At 49.2% G+C, this 18,294-nt stretch overlaps 1 protein-coding gene across 1 annotated transcript in view; it reads right to left on the bottom strand.

The window, feature by feature from the left end:
- The window catches only part of LOC111155685 (URB1 ribosome biogenesis 1 homolog (S. cerevisiae)), a 68,369-nt gene that overhangs the window by 38,158 nt on the left and 11,917 nt on the right, over window positions 1–18,294 (bottom strand). Inside the window, exons 6-15 of the mRNA XM_022515980.1 lie at window positions 17,490–17,575; window positions 15,713–15,838; window positions 13,635–13,759; window positions 10,104–10,299; window positions 8,638–8,775; window positions 6,010–6,183; window positions 5,227–5,356; window positions 4,507–4,623; window positions 3,136–3,248; window positions 1,403–1,522 (exon numbers count right to left, since the gene is read on the bottom strand). Coding sequence (XP_022371688.1) covers window positions 1,403–1,522; window positions 3,136–3,248; window positions 4,507–4,623; window positions 5,227–5,356; window positions 6,010–6,183; window positions 8,638–8,775; window positions 10,104–10,299; window positions 13,635–13,759; window positions 15,713–15,838; window positions 17,490–17,575 — 1,325 coding nt within the window. The remainder of the gene's footprint in view (window positions 1–1,402; window positions 1,523–3,135; window positions 3,249–4,506; window positions 4,624–5,226; window positions 5,357–6,009; window positions 6,184–8,637; window positions 8,776–10,103; window positions 10,300–13,634; window positions 13,760–15,712; window positions 15,839–17,489; window positions 17,576–18,294) is intronic.

The following is an 18,294-nucleotide window of genomic DNA, read 5'->3' on the forward strand; positions in this document are numbered from 1 at the left end:
AGGGCACAGAGGGGGTCAAAGTCTCATGTGCAGCTCTACTCCAAAAGCCACTCTTTCAAAGCAGCTCTCCCGAGGTTGAGGGAAACAAGGAAGAGACATCATCCCGCGCCCTGTGAGCGATCACACCGTCTCTGGTCTTGCTGTCTCCTATTCCTTTCCGTCATCTCCTCAATAATAAAAAGGAAAAAGCCTCCAGCTGCTACTTAGGAGTCTGGTTTTTCTATCTGGATTTTCACAAAGACCCCAGGTAGACGTGCATGACTCAGCCACTCACAGCAGCCCACCATCAGCCTGCATGAAATTCTCCAAGGCGACACACCGCTCATATCACACTGCGTCGCGTCGGATCGCGTCGCGTCGCGTCACATCATGTCACCACAGTGTGGCCCCTCAAACCTCAGACTTGGGGCAAGGAGCACCAGCATTTCTAAGAGAACAGAATGTGTTAAGGGGCAGGATCTTGAACCGGGGGATTAAGTGATGTCCCCAGATGGCCCGATGCCACAGACTGAGCGTCTGAGCAGTCCCAGTGCATGAGCCCTGCAACACGGTGCCCCGAAGGGAGGCCCGATGGTGCCAATCCCGCCTATGTGTAGTCAGCGATCACGAAATCAGGCCGGGGTCAAGAGCAGGCCTACAGGGAAATGGCAACTAGCAGAGGTCAAGACCCAGACATTCACATTCTTCGAGTAGCTCAGGTGAGAATGTTATAAGGCAGCAAGATGATCGGCCCCTCAAATAAAGGCAGAATCTCTGCATCCGAAAAACCACCAGGAATTCTGTAGCACCCATGAGACGTCCGCTGCACAGCAGAAACAAGGAATTCGATTTCCTACAGCTACACCAAGTGAGTACCAAGTGTAAGACTGAGAAGCTGACAGTCCAACTCTCTGTTCCCTTCCACTGACTCTGACACCCGTGCTGTGGGTGACCGAGGAGGTCAGGACAGCTGAGCCCCGGAGAAGGCTGGAAGAAGGAAGAGGGATCATCTATTTGAACAGTTCCCTGAAGGGCCAGAAATCTATTTATTGAGTCTACACGCCCTACAGCATGATCACAAGTCCTCTCCCCTGCAATCCTACCATTTCATCATTCCCGTTCATCACAGGAACACAACGTTCGGAGAGCCTGAGTGACCTGTCCAGTGCCACCCAGGAAGGAGCCAAACCAGGACTCAGATCTGGGAACAGGACCTCAAAGCCCACATTTCCCACTTCGCCGTGCTGTCTCTCGGGAACGCAGCTGGGTTTAGATGTCATAAATTACAACTGTCAAATAACCTCCCATTTTTAAATTTAAAGAGGTCCTGATACACCCTTCGGTCAACAACTGTTTACCAAGTACCTTCCATAACAAAGAATGAAAATGCCCTCAGAATCAGGGACTGCTAGAACAGGCTCACCTTTATGATCAGGAGTTTGGTGGATGACTTGAGCTGCAGGTGGCTGCTGGTCACGAACATTTTCATCAGTAAGTAAAATACTGATCGCTCTCCTCCGACAATGTCTGCATCGGGCCCTTCCTGGAGTTTGAAGAGCGGCACGTGATCAACACTGCAGAGGCCTCAGGACACTGAGCAAACAGGTACCGCACGCCCCACGTGCTCCCAGGCCTCTGATCTCCTCTCGCTGTAACTGCGAGCCGGCAAGACTGCTGGGATCTTAGACTGGGGAGCCTCAGGACCTCAACGAAACCCCTGACCAGCAGCTGGGCCAGCTGCATTTCAGCACGATGCCGGTGTGGGCACAACCGACCCGATACACAACTTAGCCTCTCACAAAGGCTTCTGACATTCGAATGCGCATCTCAGTGGAGTATGCGGAGCTCCAGATCCCTGGTCTCAGTGCCCTCAAGGCTGTCTGGCTGGGGTGTCCCTGCAGCCCCTGGCAATGATGGTGACCCTGAACACATGAAGGGCTTGGTGTTCGTGAAGCCCAGCAAACGTCACCTTGTAGGCAGAAGGCAGCACACTGAATATAAGTAAACATTTGAACACCAGTTCTTGTGAAGTTAAGAAGCCTCCCTCTGTTCACTTTCCAAATAAATCATCAGGATCCCATTGGCCCTGTTCAGCTGGGGTGAACAACTCAACGACACCCCTGACCAGTCATCTCTCTGGGGTCCGGGGCAGTGACCTCTCAGTGGGGCACAGAGGCTGAGAGCTGGGCTGTAGGCGACATGGCCTGGGGCCAGTCCTGGGTCCTCCGACTACGGCTGGCCCCCTGCACAGGTGTCCCAAGCCCTCTGTGCCCTGGCTGCCCCATCTTTAAGTGCTATAAGGGGTGGACACAGGGAGCACATGTGTCAAACCTCAACTACGATGCCCGTGAACCTCAGGAGAGGACCTGGGGGAAAGGCACAGACCCCAGCACTCCCCACATTCTCAGGCCTTTCCAGAAATACAACACGTAAAAATGCCCACATCCACTGCCACGCTATTAGTTCCATAAGATTTTAAGTAAGACCTAAGTCACTGAAAAACCAGCGATCTGAGCTACTGAGAATCACATTCTGACAATGCTTAGTTTTCCCTGGTCATTTTTCCTTCAGATAGAAGCAACAGGCATCCCGTGCTTAAATACACAGGTTAAGTGTCTGCCACATCTTGAGTTCGCTTTGATTCAAAGTTATATTCTCCAGAAAGTTCTAGAAGACATTCTTAAGGGCAGAAAAAAATGCCAAAAATTTTTACAGATTCTTCTGTCAGCTTCAATCCTTTCCTGGCTTGGTGTCTATATCTCTATCTTACCTTCTTCCAGGATAAGGACAAAGGAGAAGAAATGTATTTTATTTATTTCCAAAAAGGTTTTAAAATAATAAGCAAAAGGTAAAGCCTTCAATATTAAAAAAAGTAAAATAATAATAAAAAAAAAACCCCAAACTCCCAATAACCAGCAATGATATCGCTTCAGTCAGGACACACGAAAACACCCTATTTTGCAAAAGCAGAGACTCCAAAGCCTCCTTGTTCACCATCAGGCCCTGGCCTCTGCTCTGAGTGCGTCTGAGAGGGGACGCGTGAATGCTGTCTTGGAAACCAACAGTCAGGTTCTGATCCAGTCAGCAATTTCCAGGTCAAAACACCAGCATGCCTGCGAGTTAGTTAACAGGTGGTGGGAACTCTCTGCTTCCTACCTGTGCCTTTAACCACAAAAACTTGCTGGCGGGCAGCTCCAGGGCCACTTTGAGAATGTGATGCTGCAGAATGGGGGGCACCTGGTCTCGGAGGCCCTGCTCGGAGATGACACCTGTGGGCAGGAGAGAGGAACACAGACAGGAAGTCCTGCGGAGGAAGGTGCCCAGCCCCTGCTGCCCCGGTCCAAGGGGACTGGAGAAGGAGCTCCACTGGCAGAGATAAGAAGGGCGATCTGGGGCTCTGTCCTCCCTTGTCCCGGGCCCACTCTTCTGCCTGCCTCCCCCCCGCCCCACACTGTAGCCAAACCTTCAGCAAAGAGCCTGAACTCCCACCTGCCCTGAGCAGCCCACTGGCCCCCATCAACCTCTCCCTAGAGCCTGAAGTGCAGCCCTCATGCCCCCGGCATGCCGTCTCTGACCGACATCAGCCCGGCGGGATACACCGGCCTCATCCCCCAGATTACAGAGATGTCAGGAGCACACTGTGGCCACCAGAGCCCCAGCCTGGGTCCTCATCCTCTGCCCTGCTATCTGGGTTTCTCTTCGCTTGGGAACGACACAGTACTAAACAGTACATGGTCAATTCCAAATTCCCGTGGCAGAGAGAACCTTTTGCCTTCAAACAATTAAGAAGTTAATTATAGCTTTTCATCAGGATTATTCCAATAGCTTATATAAATCCCAGGAATGATATGTCTGCAAGCTTTCTTCTGTAGGCCCAATTATGAAGTCGATTTTATTAGACAAACTTTTCCCTCAAGGAAACGTGACCAGACAAGCATAACATTACTTTTACAAGATGCGGTTTGAACCTGCCTCACTGGGGAGAACGTGAGTCAATAATGTCAGAAGTGCCTCTGTACAGATGGGACATCCCTTCTCAGTGGCTCTCATTTCTTTTTTTTTTTTAATTAATTGATTTATTTTTATTTAAATTCAATTAACACTTAATGTGCTATTGGCTTCAGAGGCAGAGGCCAGTGATTCATCAGTCTTCTATAACAGCCAGAGCTCACTACAGCAGGTACCCTCTGATCCCTGCACCCCTGCTCCTTTGAAAAGAAGCTTCAGACTTAATGTCACATGACCGGATTTGTCACTCCTCCCCAGCAGACAGCTCGGGCTGCCTGCCTTCTCCCTTCTCCACCTGCTGCTAAGTGTTCATCTCATGTTTACTTAAGGAAGACTGACTATTTAAAATACATTAGTCTAAACACACACGACCGGACTGGGGGCTCAGGCACACCGGTGAAGCAGCCCACGAACCCTCCCGGCCCCAGCTCCGGGGCTCTGCTCTGGCTTAGCCGGGCTTCCTCCCCGCACCCCCCAGCACCCCCAGCGGAGGGGCGCCTGCAGTCTCAGGGGACGCACCTTTCAGGAGCTTGCTGAAGTCAAAGTTGTACTGCATGACCACATGTGGGACCACCTTCTGGTAAAGGCACAGGACCTGGAGAAGAGCAGCCTTCAGAAGAATGGTTTCCGCATCATCTGAACCAAGATCAGACACGTTAAAGAAAGAAACGCACTTATTCTTTGTCCTTCATCAGCCGTCGAGCCACCCGTGACCCACTGGAGTCAACCCCACGCCGAACGCAGAGGCTGCAGACGGATCCCTACGAAGCCAGCGTGTGGTCAAGACCGTCCAAACAGACTGGACTTAAGTCCCGATGTCGGTGCTGCGGCCAGAGACAGGATACAGCTGCTCTGACTCTCTGTGCTCAGGTGCCCTCGATGAACAATGGGGACATAGCAGCACCTCCCTGCTCAGGGCCACCGTAAGGACTGAGAAGCACAGAGACAAGATATGAGACCCACTGCCTGGCAGGCTAATGACAAGGTCTGAGTTGATGTGTCTCATTACTGGGAGGACTGTGTAGCCCACTTCTATCTGCAGAGCAAACGAGAGCCCCTACCCCCACATGGAAAGGCCAAGAGTACATGCCACCCATCGTTCAAGTCTCTAGAGAGTCATGGTCCTCGAATAAAGCTTGGGCACATTTCCAACAGATCCCTTGAAAGCACCTGCAGGCAGGCGGTGTCCCCGGCTCCCGTACCCACTGTCGGCTCACAGCAGAGCCCCACAATCCTCACCGCACTCGGGAGCCACGCAGGTGGCTGGAGTCAGGCCGTCCTTCTTCTTTCCTTTCTCGTCATCCTGTTTCGCATCCTGCTTTCGAAGGGACTGCCAGACCCACACGATGGTGTTGAGGTCCGGTACAATCTAAAAGGGAAAACAAACACACAAAAAAAACCAGTCACATTCAACGAGGGACAGAAACAAATGAAATGAACCTACTAGTGAGAAGCGGAAACAAAGGGAGGATTCGAGCACACATGGGTGTGTATGAGTGTGTAAGAGACGGGGTGTGGGGGACACAGGCCCACATCCTCTGTGAGTTCTGCCCTGTGCTGACTCCCGCGACTGTATGGCAAGGACTTGGTGGAAAAACAAGCACCCATATTTACAATAAAACCCAAAAATTCATTTGCCTGAGCAAGACACTGGGAAAAGGAAACCAGCTTTCGGGCCCCGCCCAGCATGACCCTGGCTCCTTTGGGGCAGGAGCCCCATCTGCAGACGACGACTGCCCTTACTAGAAGAGGCCCCGGGGAGGAAGACATACAAGGGGCCTCCCAGCCACCCCCACTCCGGGCCCCAGTCCAATGTGCGCGTGGCAGCTGGGGAGGGAAGAACCATCCACTTCCGAGGAGCCTGGAGGTCCCAGGAGCACCCGAACCCTCCACGGCACTGCATTTCACACCCAGCCTCTGTGCTCCCGGGACTGTCTCTTCCCCTGGTGTGCTCGCCTGTGATGGCTGCAAGGAAGGCTCCAGAACCTCGTCCAGAACGGCCACCGCTGCGGCCGCGCCTACCTTGCTCAGAGCTTCTCTGAAGAGTCGCACGAATTCCTCCATCAGCGCAGCCGTGTACACGCCTGACCCTTGCCACACCTCTTTATCCAGGCAGTGGTTGATGGTTTTCAGTGCTCTTTTCAAAATGACGGAAATAAGGGAGAAAGCGGTGTGTTTCACCGATTTGCTGTCCAACTGGGAAGAAAAAGAGGTAAATCCACACGTGTGGAGGCGGCACTGGAGGACACAGACCTCCCAAGCCCTGGGTCTGGCTGGCCCTTGCTTCTCCTGGGGTCACTGGCTGGGGGGGGTAGCATGAGCCGGGCAGCCTAGGGACCCAGATCTCCTGACCTCCTGCAGACCTTGCCTCAGCAGTGGCTAAGGAGATGGCAACTGCAAGGAAAATCTGATAGTTATTTTCAGTTCTGTTTCCCCCTCTTTTTTCGGTAAGTTTTTTCCGACAGCCACAGAGCTCACGCAGATGGTCCGCATCAGGAAGAGTTCCTCTCTCAGCAGAACCCCACCAGGCCCTGGAAGAGCTCTCCATGTCGGGTGCCCCAGTGACAAGAAAAGGCCCCACGTCCTGAGTAGGAAAAGCCACCTCCAGGCCTGGGAAGCGTGCAGCCCGCAACCCAGGCCTCCAACAACCAGCCTCTCCACTGGGATTCAGAATGACACCCAGGAGCCTGAGCCGAATCCTCACTTGCAGCAGAGACAGAATAAAATTCAAGAACCTGAGCTATTACCAAAACGAGGGTACCTCCCGAGAGACGCAGTCCCCGGCCAGCCCGGGGCCAAGTCCTTTAGGCCCAGGCACACCTCAGGCGCAGCACAGGCTGGGACGCACCATGGACTGACAGGCTGGTGACACAACCACGACACCCCCTTCCCCCTGCCTTCTAATCAGCTGGGGGCTCATTTCACATGTACGCTGGAACAAGAGGAGCACGACCTGAAATGCCCGAGGCCAGCAATGACTCCCTCCCCATAATTGCTTCAAAGGCAGGACCCAAACAGGGGTTCATGGGCCCACGCTGCCTCCCAATGATTTCTTTCCAGTTTCTAAAATAAACTCTTTTCTTGGTGATTCTGAAATCAGAAATTATGCTATTATAAAATTCCGGATGATACCGTAAAGAAAACACAAACGTGGAACACACACACGGAGTCCATGGTCATCACGCCCACGTCGCTGCCCCACCGTCACGGTCAGGAAGGGCCCACCGAGGACAAGACAAAGCCATGCACCTGCATGGGATGGCAGCAGTGACAGGACAGAAAGGATGTCCCCTCCTCCACTAGCAGCCACCCCATCTTGGGGGCAGACACCCCGGGGGCTCCCTCCGCGGTCCTGAAACAACAGTCCGAGAGGGAGCGGCTGGCCTTCCATCCCAGATTGCCTGCGGGAGCCACTCCCAGGGCGCAGGGACACCGCCACGGGCGACGCAGTCTTCCACCCAGAAAGCGGCCGCATCCGACATCCGCCCTTCAGTTCTGTTTCCTTAACAGCAGTTCTGTTTCCTTCCCTCGAGATCGAATAGTCTGTTTCCTTCCCTCGAGATCGAATAGTCTGTGCCTCCCACCAGACTGATGCGCAAGTGAGCTGGGTCCTCACTGTGGTTATTATGATTTGGCAACCAGAAGAGAAGGCCCTTCTGCCTGGCCCACACCGGCCTCCTCCCTGTTCCTTGCCCACAGCCCACTCTCAGCACAGACCCCAGATAAGCATCAGAAATGCCGAACCCCACTGCACACTCTCCCAGGGAGTCCTCACCACTCTGCACCGACTGCCCGTCACTGCCAGGGCCCCCTCACCCCAGTGTGACCCACCACGGCAGACCCTGGTCCCACTGTGTCCATACGACAACCCAGCCAGCCTGCAGGGTGGGGACTCCTCCTGCCCCACAGACGCCACAGTCTGCCTCCTCCAGCTAAGACTTGAGGCAACCTGGGAACAGGAGGGCCTGGCAGAGCCCACGACCCACGTGTGCCAACAGCTCACAGCAGTTTACTTAAGGCCTCGGAGCTGTGCTAAGAGACGCATGCGCCCCTCAGAACGCAGCTTCTGCAGGGACTTGGGGACCTTTATAACATATAATGACAGGAAATTTAATTTTTCTGTGAACGTGCCCGATTTTTTCCATGAACTTGTCCTCCCAAGAGGACAGCCTAAAATAGCTGATCCTCCAAAGTTAACATTCCCCAGAAATTTTAACACTATTCACTTTCACCACAAAAGACAGGATCTGCCAGGCCAATTTCAGTCCTACCCCATCCACAGATCATTAACTAATACTTTCTTACACGACAGTGGACTGCAGCTGGACACACTGCCCTGTGTCCAAGTCCAACAGGCTCCCACCCTCGGGCAGGTGCAGGGAGCCATGCGGGGGCCTGTGGTCTAGCTGTGCTGGAGCAGTAAAATCAGCAGCTGGGATGTTCCTCAGGCTCCAGTGCCTGGCTGGAAAGTTCCTGGCTGGAATGTTCCTCAGGCTCCAGGGCGCCTTGCCCAGGTAAGTGCACACGGAAAGCCTGAGGCTCACTGACAAAACACCATCCAATAAATCCAGGCAGGCATTCTCAGAATGATCCCCAGAAAGGCCAGTGCGGTGAACAGAAGAAAGTTCCAGAAGAAAGGCAACCGCTTACATTTAACGCCTGGGTGAACATGATCTTATTGCACACCAGGGGCACGGTGGTCACCATCACCATGGCCAGGAGCCGAGGCAAGGGGATGAACTCTCTGGTCTGAAAAGCCCGGGAAATGTCCGGCTGAGCCTCATAGATCTATGAACAAGAGAACAGAGAATGAGGTGGTGCAGGTTCCATTTCAGAGCAGCGGCTAACCGTAGGCACCCCACAGTGAAGCTATTCCCATGAAACGACTGCAGTGATAAAGGTCCAAGGCCGGCCGAGGAACAGGGTCCGGAAGATTAACCCCTAAATCTACTTATTAGAGAAAAGTGAGGTCACGAGACTGTTTGTTACCAGGGCAATGACCTTCAGAGCAGAGCCCAGCCTGCAGCCTGGGGAGCCCCTTATAACTTCTGATGGCAAGTAAGTCACTGCCGGAACCAACAACCGTGTTCCTCACCAGCTACTGCACTTGACGGGCACCTGACAAATTATGTCATCTTTTCAATACTTCGTGACAAGCCTCTGAGGTAGGGATATTTTACACTAAAATAAAAAATGTTACTGGATGAAAAAAATTGGACGTCAATAAGGTTAAGTGATTTCCCAGGGGCACACGCCTAGGGAGCAGTGAAGCAAGGACTCGCACCCAGGCCTGCAAAGGCCAGGCACTTGCCCCCGCCCTTCCCTGGGGAGGCCAGCACCATAGTACCTCCCCAGAGGGGTCATGGCCACAAGGCTACCTTCCCCAGAATGAGGGGCAAAATGCCTCCTTCTCATCCCAAGATACACATGGGGATTGTAGGCACACACACCTGAGAGATAAGAGGGAATACTTCAAAAAAAAGCTTGTTTTATGGATAACGCCATGCCCAGGTCGAGGCACAAGAAAACAATCCTAGATAGAGCTTAACTGAGCCTGGCAGTACTGCCAAAGAATGTGCAGCAGGTACTCCCACTGTGGCGGGTAAAAGGAGGCCGAGGTCTGAGACTAGAAGGACATTAACAGGGGAGCCTGGTGGCTCGGCTGATTAAGCGGCTGACCCTTGGTTTCGGCTCAGATCATGATCTCAGGGTCCTGGGATCGAGCCCCACATCGGGCTCTCTGCTTAGCAGGGAACCTGCTTCCCCCTCTCTGCCTGACTCTCTGCCTGCTTGTGATCTTTCTCTCTCTCTGTCAAATAATTAAAGTCTTAAAAAAAAAAAAATCTGGATGAAGGAGAGGAATTCAGCTTAATAGATTCAAAAGGCATCCACCTCCAAATTCAGCTCCGTTAAAAGCAAAATGTCCTCAGAGGACCAGGACACCACCCTGACACGATCTAAATTACCCCCCGAAGAAAGGCTGAAGGAGTTCTCCGTCCTGAAGTTCATGGGCATTTCACTCTCTCTCCCCCGCTGGCCACCTCCCCTCGGCCCCCACCCCTGCTGCTGACGCTCGGCCCACCACCTAACACCCTCCACAGCAGCCGGGCTGTTACCTTGTTCAGTAGTTTGATGTTATTGGACCATGTAGACTTCGCTCTCGGGAGAAAGGAAAACGTGACTTCCTTGAAGTACTTGTTCAGCAAGTCCGGGCACACCCTGAGGATGCCTACCACGAGCTCGGCCACCAACTCGTCGTCCGCGGCGGTCTTCAGACCCAGCAGGAAGTGCAGGAGGGTCAGGTTCCCACCTCTGTCGGAGAAGGACAGGAGAGGAGGGTCTGCAGGGAACTTGAGAGCTCGGGGTGATAACGCAGCTTCTCGAAATCGCCCTCGGGCAACGCAGCTGTAACTCAAGTGACGGGCAAATTGCACCTGTGACTCGCCAGTCCTCTCGACACAAGATTTTCACACAAGTGTTTCACGGCCTGGGGGGCGCTCGCTCTCCAACAAAGAGCTGGAATTCCACTCCTCTATTGCTGAGTGGCTCAGAAAGTCTCCACTTTGTCCTGTTGGCCATCTCTCCTTCCCTCCCTCGAGTTCCATGTGACTTTCAGGAGGAGGAAGAAATGCCCTCTCTCTCTACCCCACCCACCTACCAGTCTGCCCAGGGGTCAAGGCCAGTGTAAAGAGAGGGCCAGACCCGCAGGGAGGAATCCACTCCCAGAATTTCCCTATGAAATTTTACTGACCTCTTTCCTCCTAAGGCACATGAAAAAGCACGTAGGTAAATTAATATACCTGGGAGTATTAAGTATAAAAAATACAGAGGATGTGTTTTTCTTCTGAAAAGATTTTTTTTACGTGGAGTGCTCATGAGCTGCCCCAAGTCCACAGTGCCACAAAACTATTTCTAAAACAAGACGAAATGGCACAAGGTTTTTCCACAGATTTTCTGCCTCCTCTGTTTCTAACTTATTTCAAATTCCTATACTTTTACGTAGTAGGTGCAAGGAGCTAATACAGGGAACAAAATCTACTGTATAAGAATATTAAAAACTTGTCCCAAAGTAGGCAGTTTTCAAAAGTATAAAATCATAAAAAGAAAAACCAGGAAAACCCATGGACATCAAAACTTTCCCTGGGAAGTCATAAAATCCAGAAAATCTGAGAATTTACCATAAAGCATGCCACACTGATAGCTTCTAGGACCTTCACTGTTCTGTACTCTCTTATATACCAAAACTAAGATAAAATATGCAGCTTTACATACAACAAAAAAAATTTCAAAAATTGAATCAGAGTATAATTTTGATCAGAAACCTATCCTTCAAAAAACTCAAAATTCTTGCAGTGCCTGGGTGGTGCGGTCGGTTACGTGTCTGCCTTCGGCTCAGGTCGCGATCCCACAGTCCTGGGATCGAGTCCTGCATTGGGCTCCCTGCTTGGCGGGGAGCCTGCTTCTCCCTCTGCCCCTCTCCCTGCCCCTGCTCATGCCTGTGCATACTCTTTCTCTCTCTCAGATAAATAAAATCTTGAAAAAAAAAAAAGTAAAATTTTTAATATGAACATTTCATAAGCAAAATGGTTTGTGCTGTCAAAGGAACACAACGCTAAATCTACAAAATGTACTATAAATACTACACACATCCCCATCATTTCAGTCAACAATGTCATCAAATGAATGACACTGCTATTGCCACAGCATGCAACCCGTGCTGGCCACCGCTCCTGGCAGTTACCATACTCTACCTCCCTCTGAGGTGGATGCCAGTTTTGTTTCCATTTTACAGATGAGGCAACAGAGGCGGTGAGAAGAACTGTGGAGGTCTCAGAGCTAACTCCAGAATCTCTTCTCTTAACCTCCATGCCAGGGGCTGGCAAATTATGGCCCACCCTCTGTCTTTATAAATAAAACTTTATTGGAACAGTCACACCCATTTATGTCCACAGCCGCACGGGTACTCTGATGGCACAGCTGAGCAGTCACGATGCAGACTGAATGGCACACCAAGCCTGAATACTTACTATCTTTCCCTTAGAGAAGAAGTTTACTAAGCCCTGCTTATGCCAGAATTCCAAACAGAATTCCAAACACCCACTGTGTGCCGGGCACTGTCCTGGACAGACCAGCCTCTTGTTCTCACTGATGCTCGTCTACTGGGTGACGAACAAGTAAATAAATAAATGTGCAAGGTGGCGGGACGTCACCGTCGAAAGCAAGAGCGGGCAGAAGGGCAGTGACAGTGGAAAGGCAACTTAAAGGGCTGCCAGGGAAGGCCTCTCGGAGGTGGCGACACGTGCAGGGAGCCCTGACTGGAGTGAGGGCACGAGCCTTAGCAACTATGGGGGGACCATAAGGACCACACACTTCAGTTTTCTCAAAGCTTTCCGTCCACATCCCCACAAACAGAATTCCCTTCCTCTCCCCTGAGGGCAAACATTTGCTTTGGCCCCTGGCTTCAAAGAACTGACATAAACCAGAACTTATTTGAACGGACCTACATCCCAAAGTTGACTCATATATGCTCATCAAATGATGGTCGATTTTATGGGTCCTACTCAAGGGGAGAAATACATGTGCTTGAGGCATCGCGTTATCTGCTGTTACCTTTTAGCAGGCAAGTGAGCTGATTTTTGCTAATGAGAGAAAAGGTACACTATCATAAAACAAGGTTAAAAGAAACAAATGACGTGGCAAGTTAATTCATAATAACCTCAGAATCAAATCAAGTCACAAGGAGAGAGGAAAATTTTCACCGTATTATCCTATTCTGAAGAAATCAGTCATCTCTTATCTGGGTGAAACTAAACGAAACCATCTGTAACTTTATAATAAAATGTTACAGAGGTAAAAAGAAAAAAATAAGGCTATTCACAATGACCAGAAAACATACCCAATACTTTTACTGTCGATGGGAAAAAAGCAGGTTGATAAATCCGACGGTAGGCTATTTTGGTTATTAAAAACTAGCAACAGATATGTATTATAGTGAGACTAAAAGAAAGTCTAAAAGGACATAATCCGACCACCAGCTGTGGACTTCATTTCCTCACTCATGAAATGTCACCATCATCGTGCAACATGAAACAAAGTGTAAAAAACCAACCTGTGAAAACCCTGCTCACTAGCAGCTGCTTCTGAGGAGAGGAAGGACTATTTCGCTGTTACGAGGATGGGCTTGGAACCAGATTCCCTGGGTTTAAATCTGAACTCTGCCACTCACAAGCTGAATGACCCGACCTCTCTGTGCCCATGGCCCTTACCTGCTAAAATGGGGTAACGGTGGCTACCACCTCAGGACCACGCTGAGGCCTGCAGAGCAGCCCACCCTCTCTGGGGAGGTGAATGTTAAGACTTATCCTCAGACTCCGCCAACGCCACAGTGTTGAGCGAAACCCGCAGTCCCTCGCTGGGTGAGACAGCCCTAGTCGGTGTCTAAGTCAACAGCTACCCTGAGCCCTGCGCCCCGAGGGCGGTATAGAGCAGCCACTTTCTGGGTCTCCAAATGTTCATCCCTAAGAGGAGTTCCTCATTTGTGAGCCACCACCATCCCATCATTCCACAGACTTCCCCAGGGGAGTCACGGACGAACGCGACGACTGCTGAGGGACACGCACTCGGGGTTCACCAGGGCCCCGCCTTACCTGCCGAGGGTGCCGAGAGACGCGTCATAAAAATTAATCCCGTGCTTGAGAGAACAGCACAGATCCATCAGGAATGAGTGAACAAGCTCCCTCACCATGGTTTTCCCCGCATCCTCAGCAGAAGCCTGCAAGGGTTTTTTTTTTAAAAATTCATTGACAAGCTCAAGTTCATAAGCCTCGGTAACAACTACAGAGTAAAAAACTGGACAATCCCACACACTTGACGATGACTTAGAGCTAACATTTTAAACACTTGGTATCATTCAAACACCAATTCAAACACCAATCAAGATTAAAAAAAAAAAAACCTCTTAATACAAGGACTCTAGAAAGAAATAATAAATTAAATAAACAAGAAATTAAAGAAAAAAGCAAACGAGCTCATACAGAGAACAGACTGGCGGCTGCCGGGGGGCGGGTTGGGGGGTTTGAAAGAAATGGATGAACTGTTTTTGTTCTAAATAAACTGAGAAAGAAAATATTTCCTTTTCAAGTTGGACAAACAGGGAGTTGCTGGAACAAGAAAGCAGACAACCAGACATTTCATGTCATTTCTTATTGTTTCCAAGCACTTGGCAATGTGGGTTCTCATTCCGTCTTTACAGCTGCCCCCTGCGTCGGGCAGGAGAGCAATGACCCCTCCCCACCCCCCGCCACCCTGCACCCAGAGCAAATTGTGCACAGCACAGCAGAGCTCCCCGATGGCTTAGCGAGAGCAGGGAAGGCCAGCATCAGCCCCTGTTATTAAAAAGTCTCTCTTTACACCATATACTTCAGTTACAAAATCATTTTTTTAAGCTTCTCTTTGCTTGTGTGCTGTGATACTGGGGACGAGTAAGGAATAAATACGGTTGACCTTTGAACAACACGGGTTTGAACTGCACAGTTCCGCTTCTGTGGACCACTGGCCTCAAATACAGCACAGTACTATAAATGTATTTTCTCTTATGATTTCCCTAATATTTACTTTTCTCCAGCTTCCTCTAGCAAAACAATACAGTATATAATACACGTTAACATACAAAATATGTGTGGATCCACTGTCTATGTTATGGGTAAGGCTGTCAGTCAACAGTTGGCTATTAGTAGTTGAGTTTCTGGGGGGCGTCAGAGGTCGCACACGGATTTTTGACTACACAGGGCTGGTTTCCCTAAACTTGAATTTGAATGTCCTCACCTATAAAGGAGAACCATTAAGGAAAAAAAAAAGATTAAAAAATACTCTTAAGAGGGGCAAGTTTAAACCTGTATTTTTAAACGAGCTTAAGAATGACTTAATTTCTTTTGTTCTTTTGAATAAAATTCCACATTTGGGAGTGTTTTTATGAAGCCTCCGAGGCTTCCTGGTCACAGAGCCTACAAAACATGTTCAAAACAAGAGGACGTGGGCAAGTCAGAGAGATAAAAGGAGGTAAAACACAGGGCTCTTGAGAGGTAAATTACTCTAAAGTTCACAGGAAGTCTGAGCGCTCACCACTCTGGCCAAGTCCATGTTCAGAAACACCCTGAGGAAAACTGAAATGAGGATGATTAAAAGGTACATGGGCCTTGGGTCAACTTGAGATCAACTGGTCTAATTCGACACTTGAGTAACGATTACAAAATAAATTACAAGTCAGGAGGTGAGGAAATTGGGGTTTTCCTAGACACTCAGGATCCTGAAGTGAAACCAACAGGTCTTGAAATTCCAAAAGCTGGTATGGAAAGAACGGAAAGAAGGAAAAGAGGATGACAGTGAGAGGAGGAAGAGACCCTAGATCAACACCACACGTGTACTGGGCAGCCCCGCAAGGAGTAAGACCAGCATGTCATTCAACTAAAGGGAGTAAGAGTTTCCTCTTTAAGGGGAAAAAAAAAATCTATTATCATAATACCTCAGAGATTAGAGAAAAAATTCTTATAAAAAAATAAAACTTAAAAGATCATATTTCATCTAAGTGGAGAATTAACAGAACTACAAGCCAAGAGAAACAGATCAGATGGGAGGCCTTTTTTTTTAAGGCGGCAGATTCCTCAGCCTCCAGCTGTGAGGACCACACGCTAACGGCGAGGTCAACTCAAACCCAACAGGACAGTACCTTGACATTCTCCAGGCTCACGTCAACAATCCCGTTCCAGCTGTAGAGAGCTGCTATGTGGTTCAGTAACTGCCCGGTAAAGAATCGCACCTTCTGGGTTTTGGTGATATTTTTATTGTGAACTACCTGAAAACAATAAAACCAATCAATTCCAAGGAACTTGATTTTTTTTTTAAAGATTTTATTTATTTACTTGACAGACAGAGATCACAAGTAGGCAGAGAGGCAGCAGAGAGAGAGGAAGGGAAGCAGGCTCCCCACTGAGCAGAGAGCCCGATGTGGGGCTCGATCCTAGGACCCTGACACCATGACCTGAGCTGAAGGCAGAGGCTTTAACCCACTGAGCCACCCAGGTGCCCCAAGCAACTTGATTTTTAAGAGTGTTCCTTGTGTCTCATTGTTACAAAAATCATGTAGGCCTATGGCAAAATGTGTGATCAAAAAAAAGAGAAACATGAAAAACAAAACTCAACAACCTTCGAACCACCCTAGGCCACGCACAGTTGGCATGGCGGTTCATCTCCTTTCCGTGCCTCCCCCACCACCCTGCAACATGTAGTACATGTGCATACGTACTGTTTGGTTTAGGTTTTTTGCCTCTTTGAGACTATACTTATAGTTTCCTGCCTACTTTTACTTTTATAGCATGAGCTTTTCCCACATTATTAAAAAATCCTTTAGAACCTCTTTTTGGAGGGCTGAATATCACTCTAGACCACGAATGACCCTAATTCCACTATTCCCCGGGGTGGGGACCATTAGGCTGTTTCTACTCTGGCCGTCATCAGCATCTTTGTACAGAGTCTTCCCTGCATCCCTGAACACAGGCTTGGAAATGGGACACCCGTTCTCAGCTCCCCCCAACACCCACTCCCAGAACCTCTGGGGATGTGGCCTGGGAGTGTTTCAGATTTGCTTCCTGGGTGGTTCTCAGGGAGCCTGCCATTACCCCCAAGTCTGGGAACATTTTTAAGACCTCTGGTACATACGGCCAGACCTGCTCTGACACTTCCTCCAGGAGAGTACCTGATTCAAAGCATCTCTGCTAGCACTGAATCTCACTGTTATAAAAGGTCAAGGCTAACTTGATAGGCGAAAAAAACCCGTATCTCCTGGATTCTCAACCTCAGCACTAATGATGTTTTGGCCCTAATAACTGGTGTAGGGGACTGTCTTCTGCACTGTAGGAGGCCGAGCCGCATCCCTGGCCTCCACCCACTAGATGCCCCCGGACTTCTCCAGCCATGACGACCCAAAATGTTTCCAGACCCTTCCAAATGTCCCACGGTGGGGAGGGGGGTGGTGTCACAAAACCACTCCCAACTGAGAACCACAGTATTAAACATACTAGGCCAATTAGCTATTTTTATGCAGACTGCCAGTTCGTGGTTTTCACAACTTTTTCTGTTGGGAGGGTCATAGACTTTTTCTAAATGATCACTTAAGTTGCTTCTGTATGGAAGACAGCGATTCAGCCGGTTTTAAAATTCCTACAAGATGCTTGTAAGAGGCAGAAAATGCAAAGTAATTCAAAATGACATTCTGGTAGGTGTGTAAATGAAAAACAGCTGTAATTTACGGCTCACAATTAATCCAACGGCTTCCCGTGAAATAGTGAGCAACAGGTTTTCTCCTGATGGGATACAGCAGCCTTAAGAAACAATCTTCCATTCCACCTATACAACAACCCCTGTGTTCTAAACCGTTACAGCTCTAGGGTCCTGCCAAATACGGGAGCAGACCAACGACAGGAACACAGAGTAAAAACACGTTGTACCTTTGTTTTCAGCGTGGATAACAAAATATTGATAGTAGAAATCCTGTCCTCCTTGATGCCTGAGCTAAAAATGCAAGGAATAAATTCTGCAAGTAAAAAGTTCAATGCATTAAACTCAAAAATATTTTGAACATGAGAACAGTTGCAAGAACATTACTTCTTAAAATGGTACAGCACACATGCTATTTCCTTCCCCCTTTTTTTTAAGGTTTTGTGTTTTTTCAATTCTACAAGTTCACAGTAGGATAACCACTTCATGACATAGGAAATTAGTATCCGTAGGTAAAACAATGATAGAATCATTAAAAAAGTTCAGAAGTTCTGGTGTTTTACTTTCCTTTTCTCACATTAAGTTAAATAAAATTAATTCTGTATGAACCATTTGAGTGCATGGCATGATCACAATTTTGCTAAATGTCTCCCTTTGCTTAGACTTAATCAGTTGTATTTTAAATCATTTTGACTGGGGGCAGAATTCGGGATGATCTGTTTGCTTTCTTTTCACACTTCTGGATCCCCAAGGACTCAGCCACCACAGCCGGACACCACACATTGACATGCTGGTGACACTGGGCAGAAACATCCAATCAGTTATAATTTCACTTGTTCCACTGGTGCTCAGTGGGTACACCGACTTTCTACGAAAGCAAAGTCATTCTCAAAAGAAGAAAAATTGGAAAATGCCAGACAAACCGAAAGAATGAAATCTGCAAGGAACCATCACTCTGCTGCCCTGAGGTTAACACTGTTAACATCTGGGCTACTGGTTAACTGTTAACCTTTTGCTAGAACCTGTTGCATTCGT

The sequence above is a fragment of the Enhydra lutris genome, unplaced genomic scaffold (genome assembly GCF_002288905.1).
Source record: "Enhydra lutris kenyoni isolate GAN:26980312 unplaced genomic scaffold, ASM228890v2 scaffoldscaffold43, whole genome shotgun sequence".
Classification (NCBI taxonomy): domain Eukaryota; kingdom Metazoa; phylum Chordata; class Mammalia; order Carnivora; family Mustelidae; genus Enhydra; species Enhydra lutris.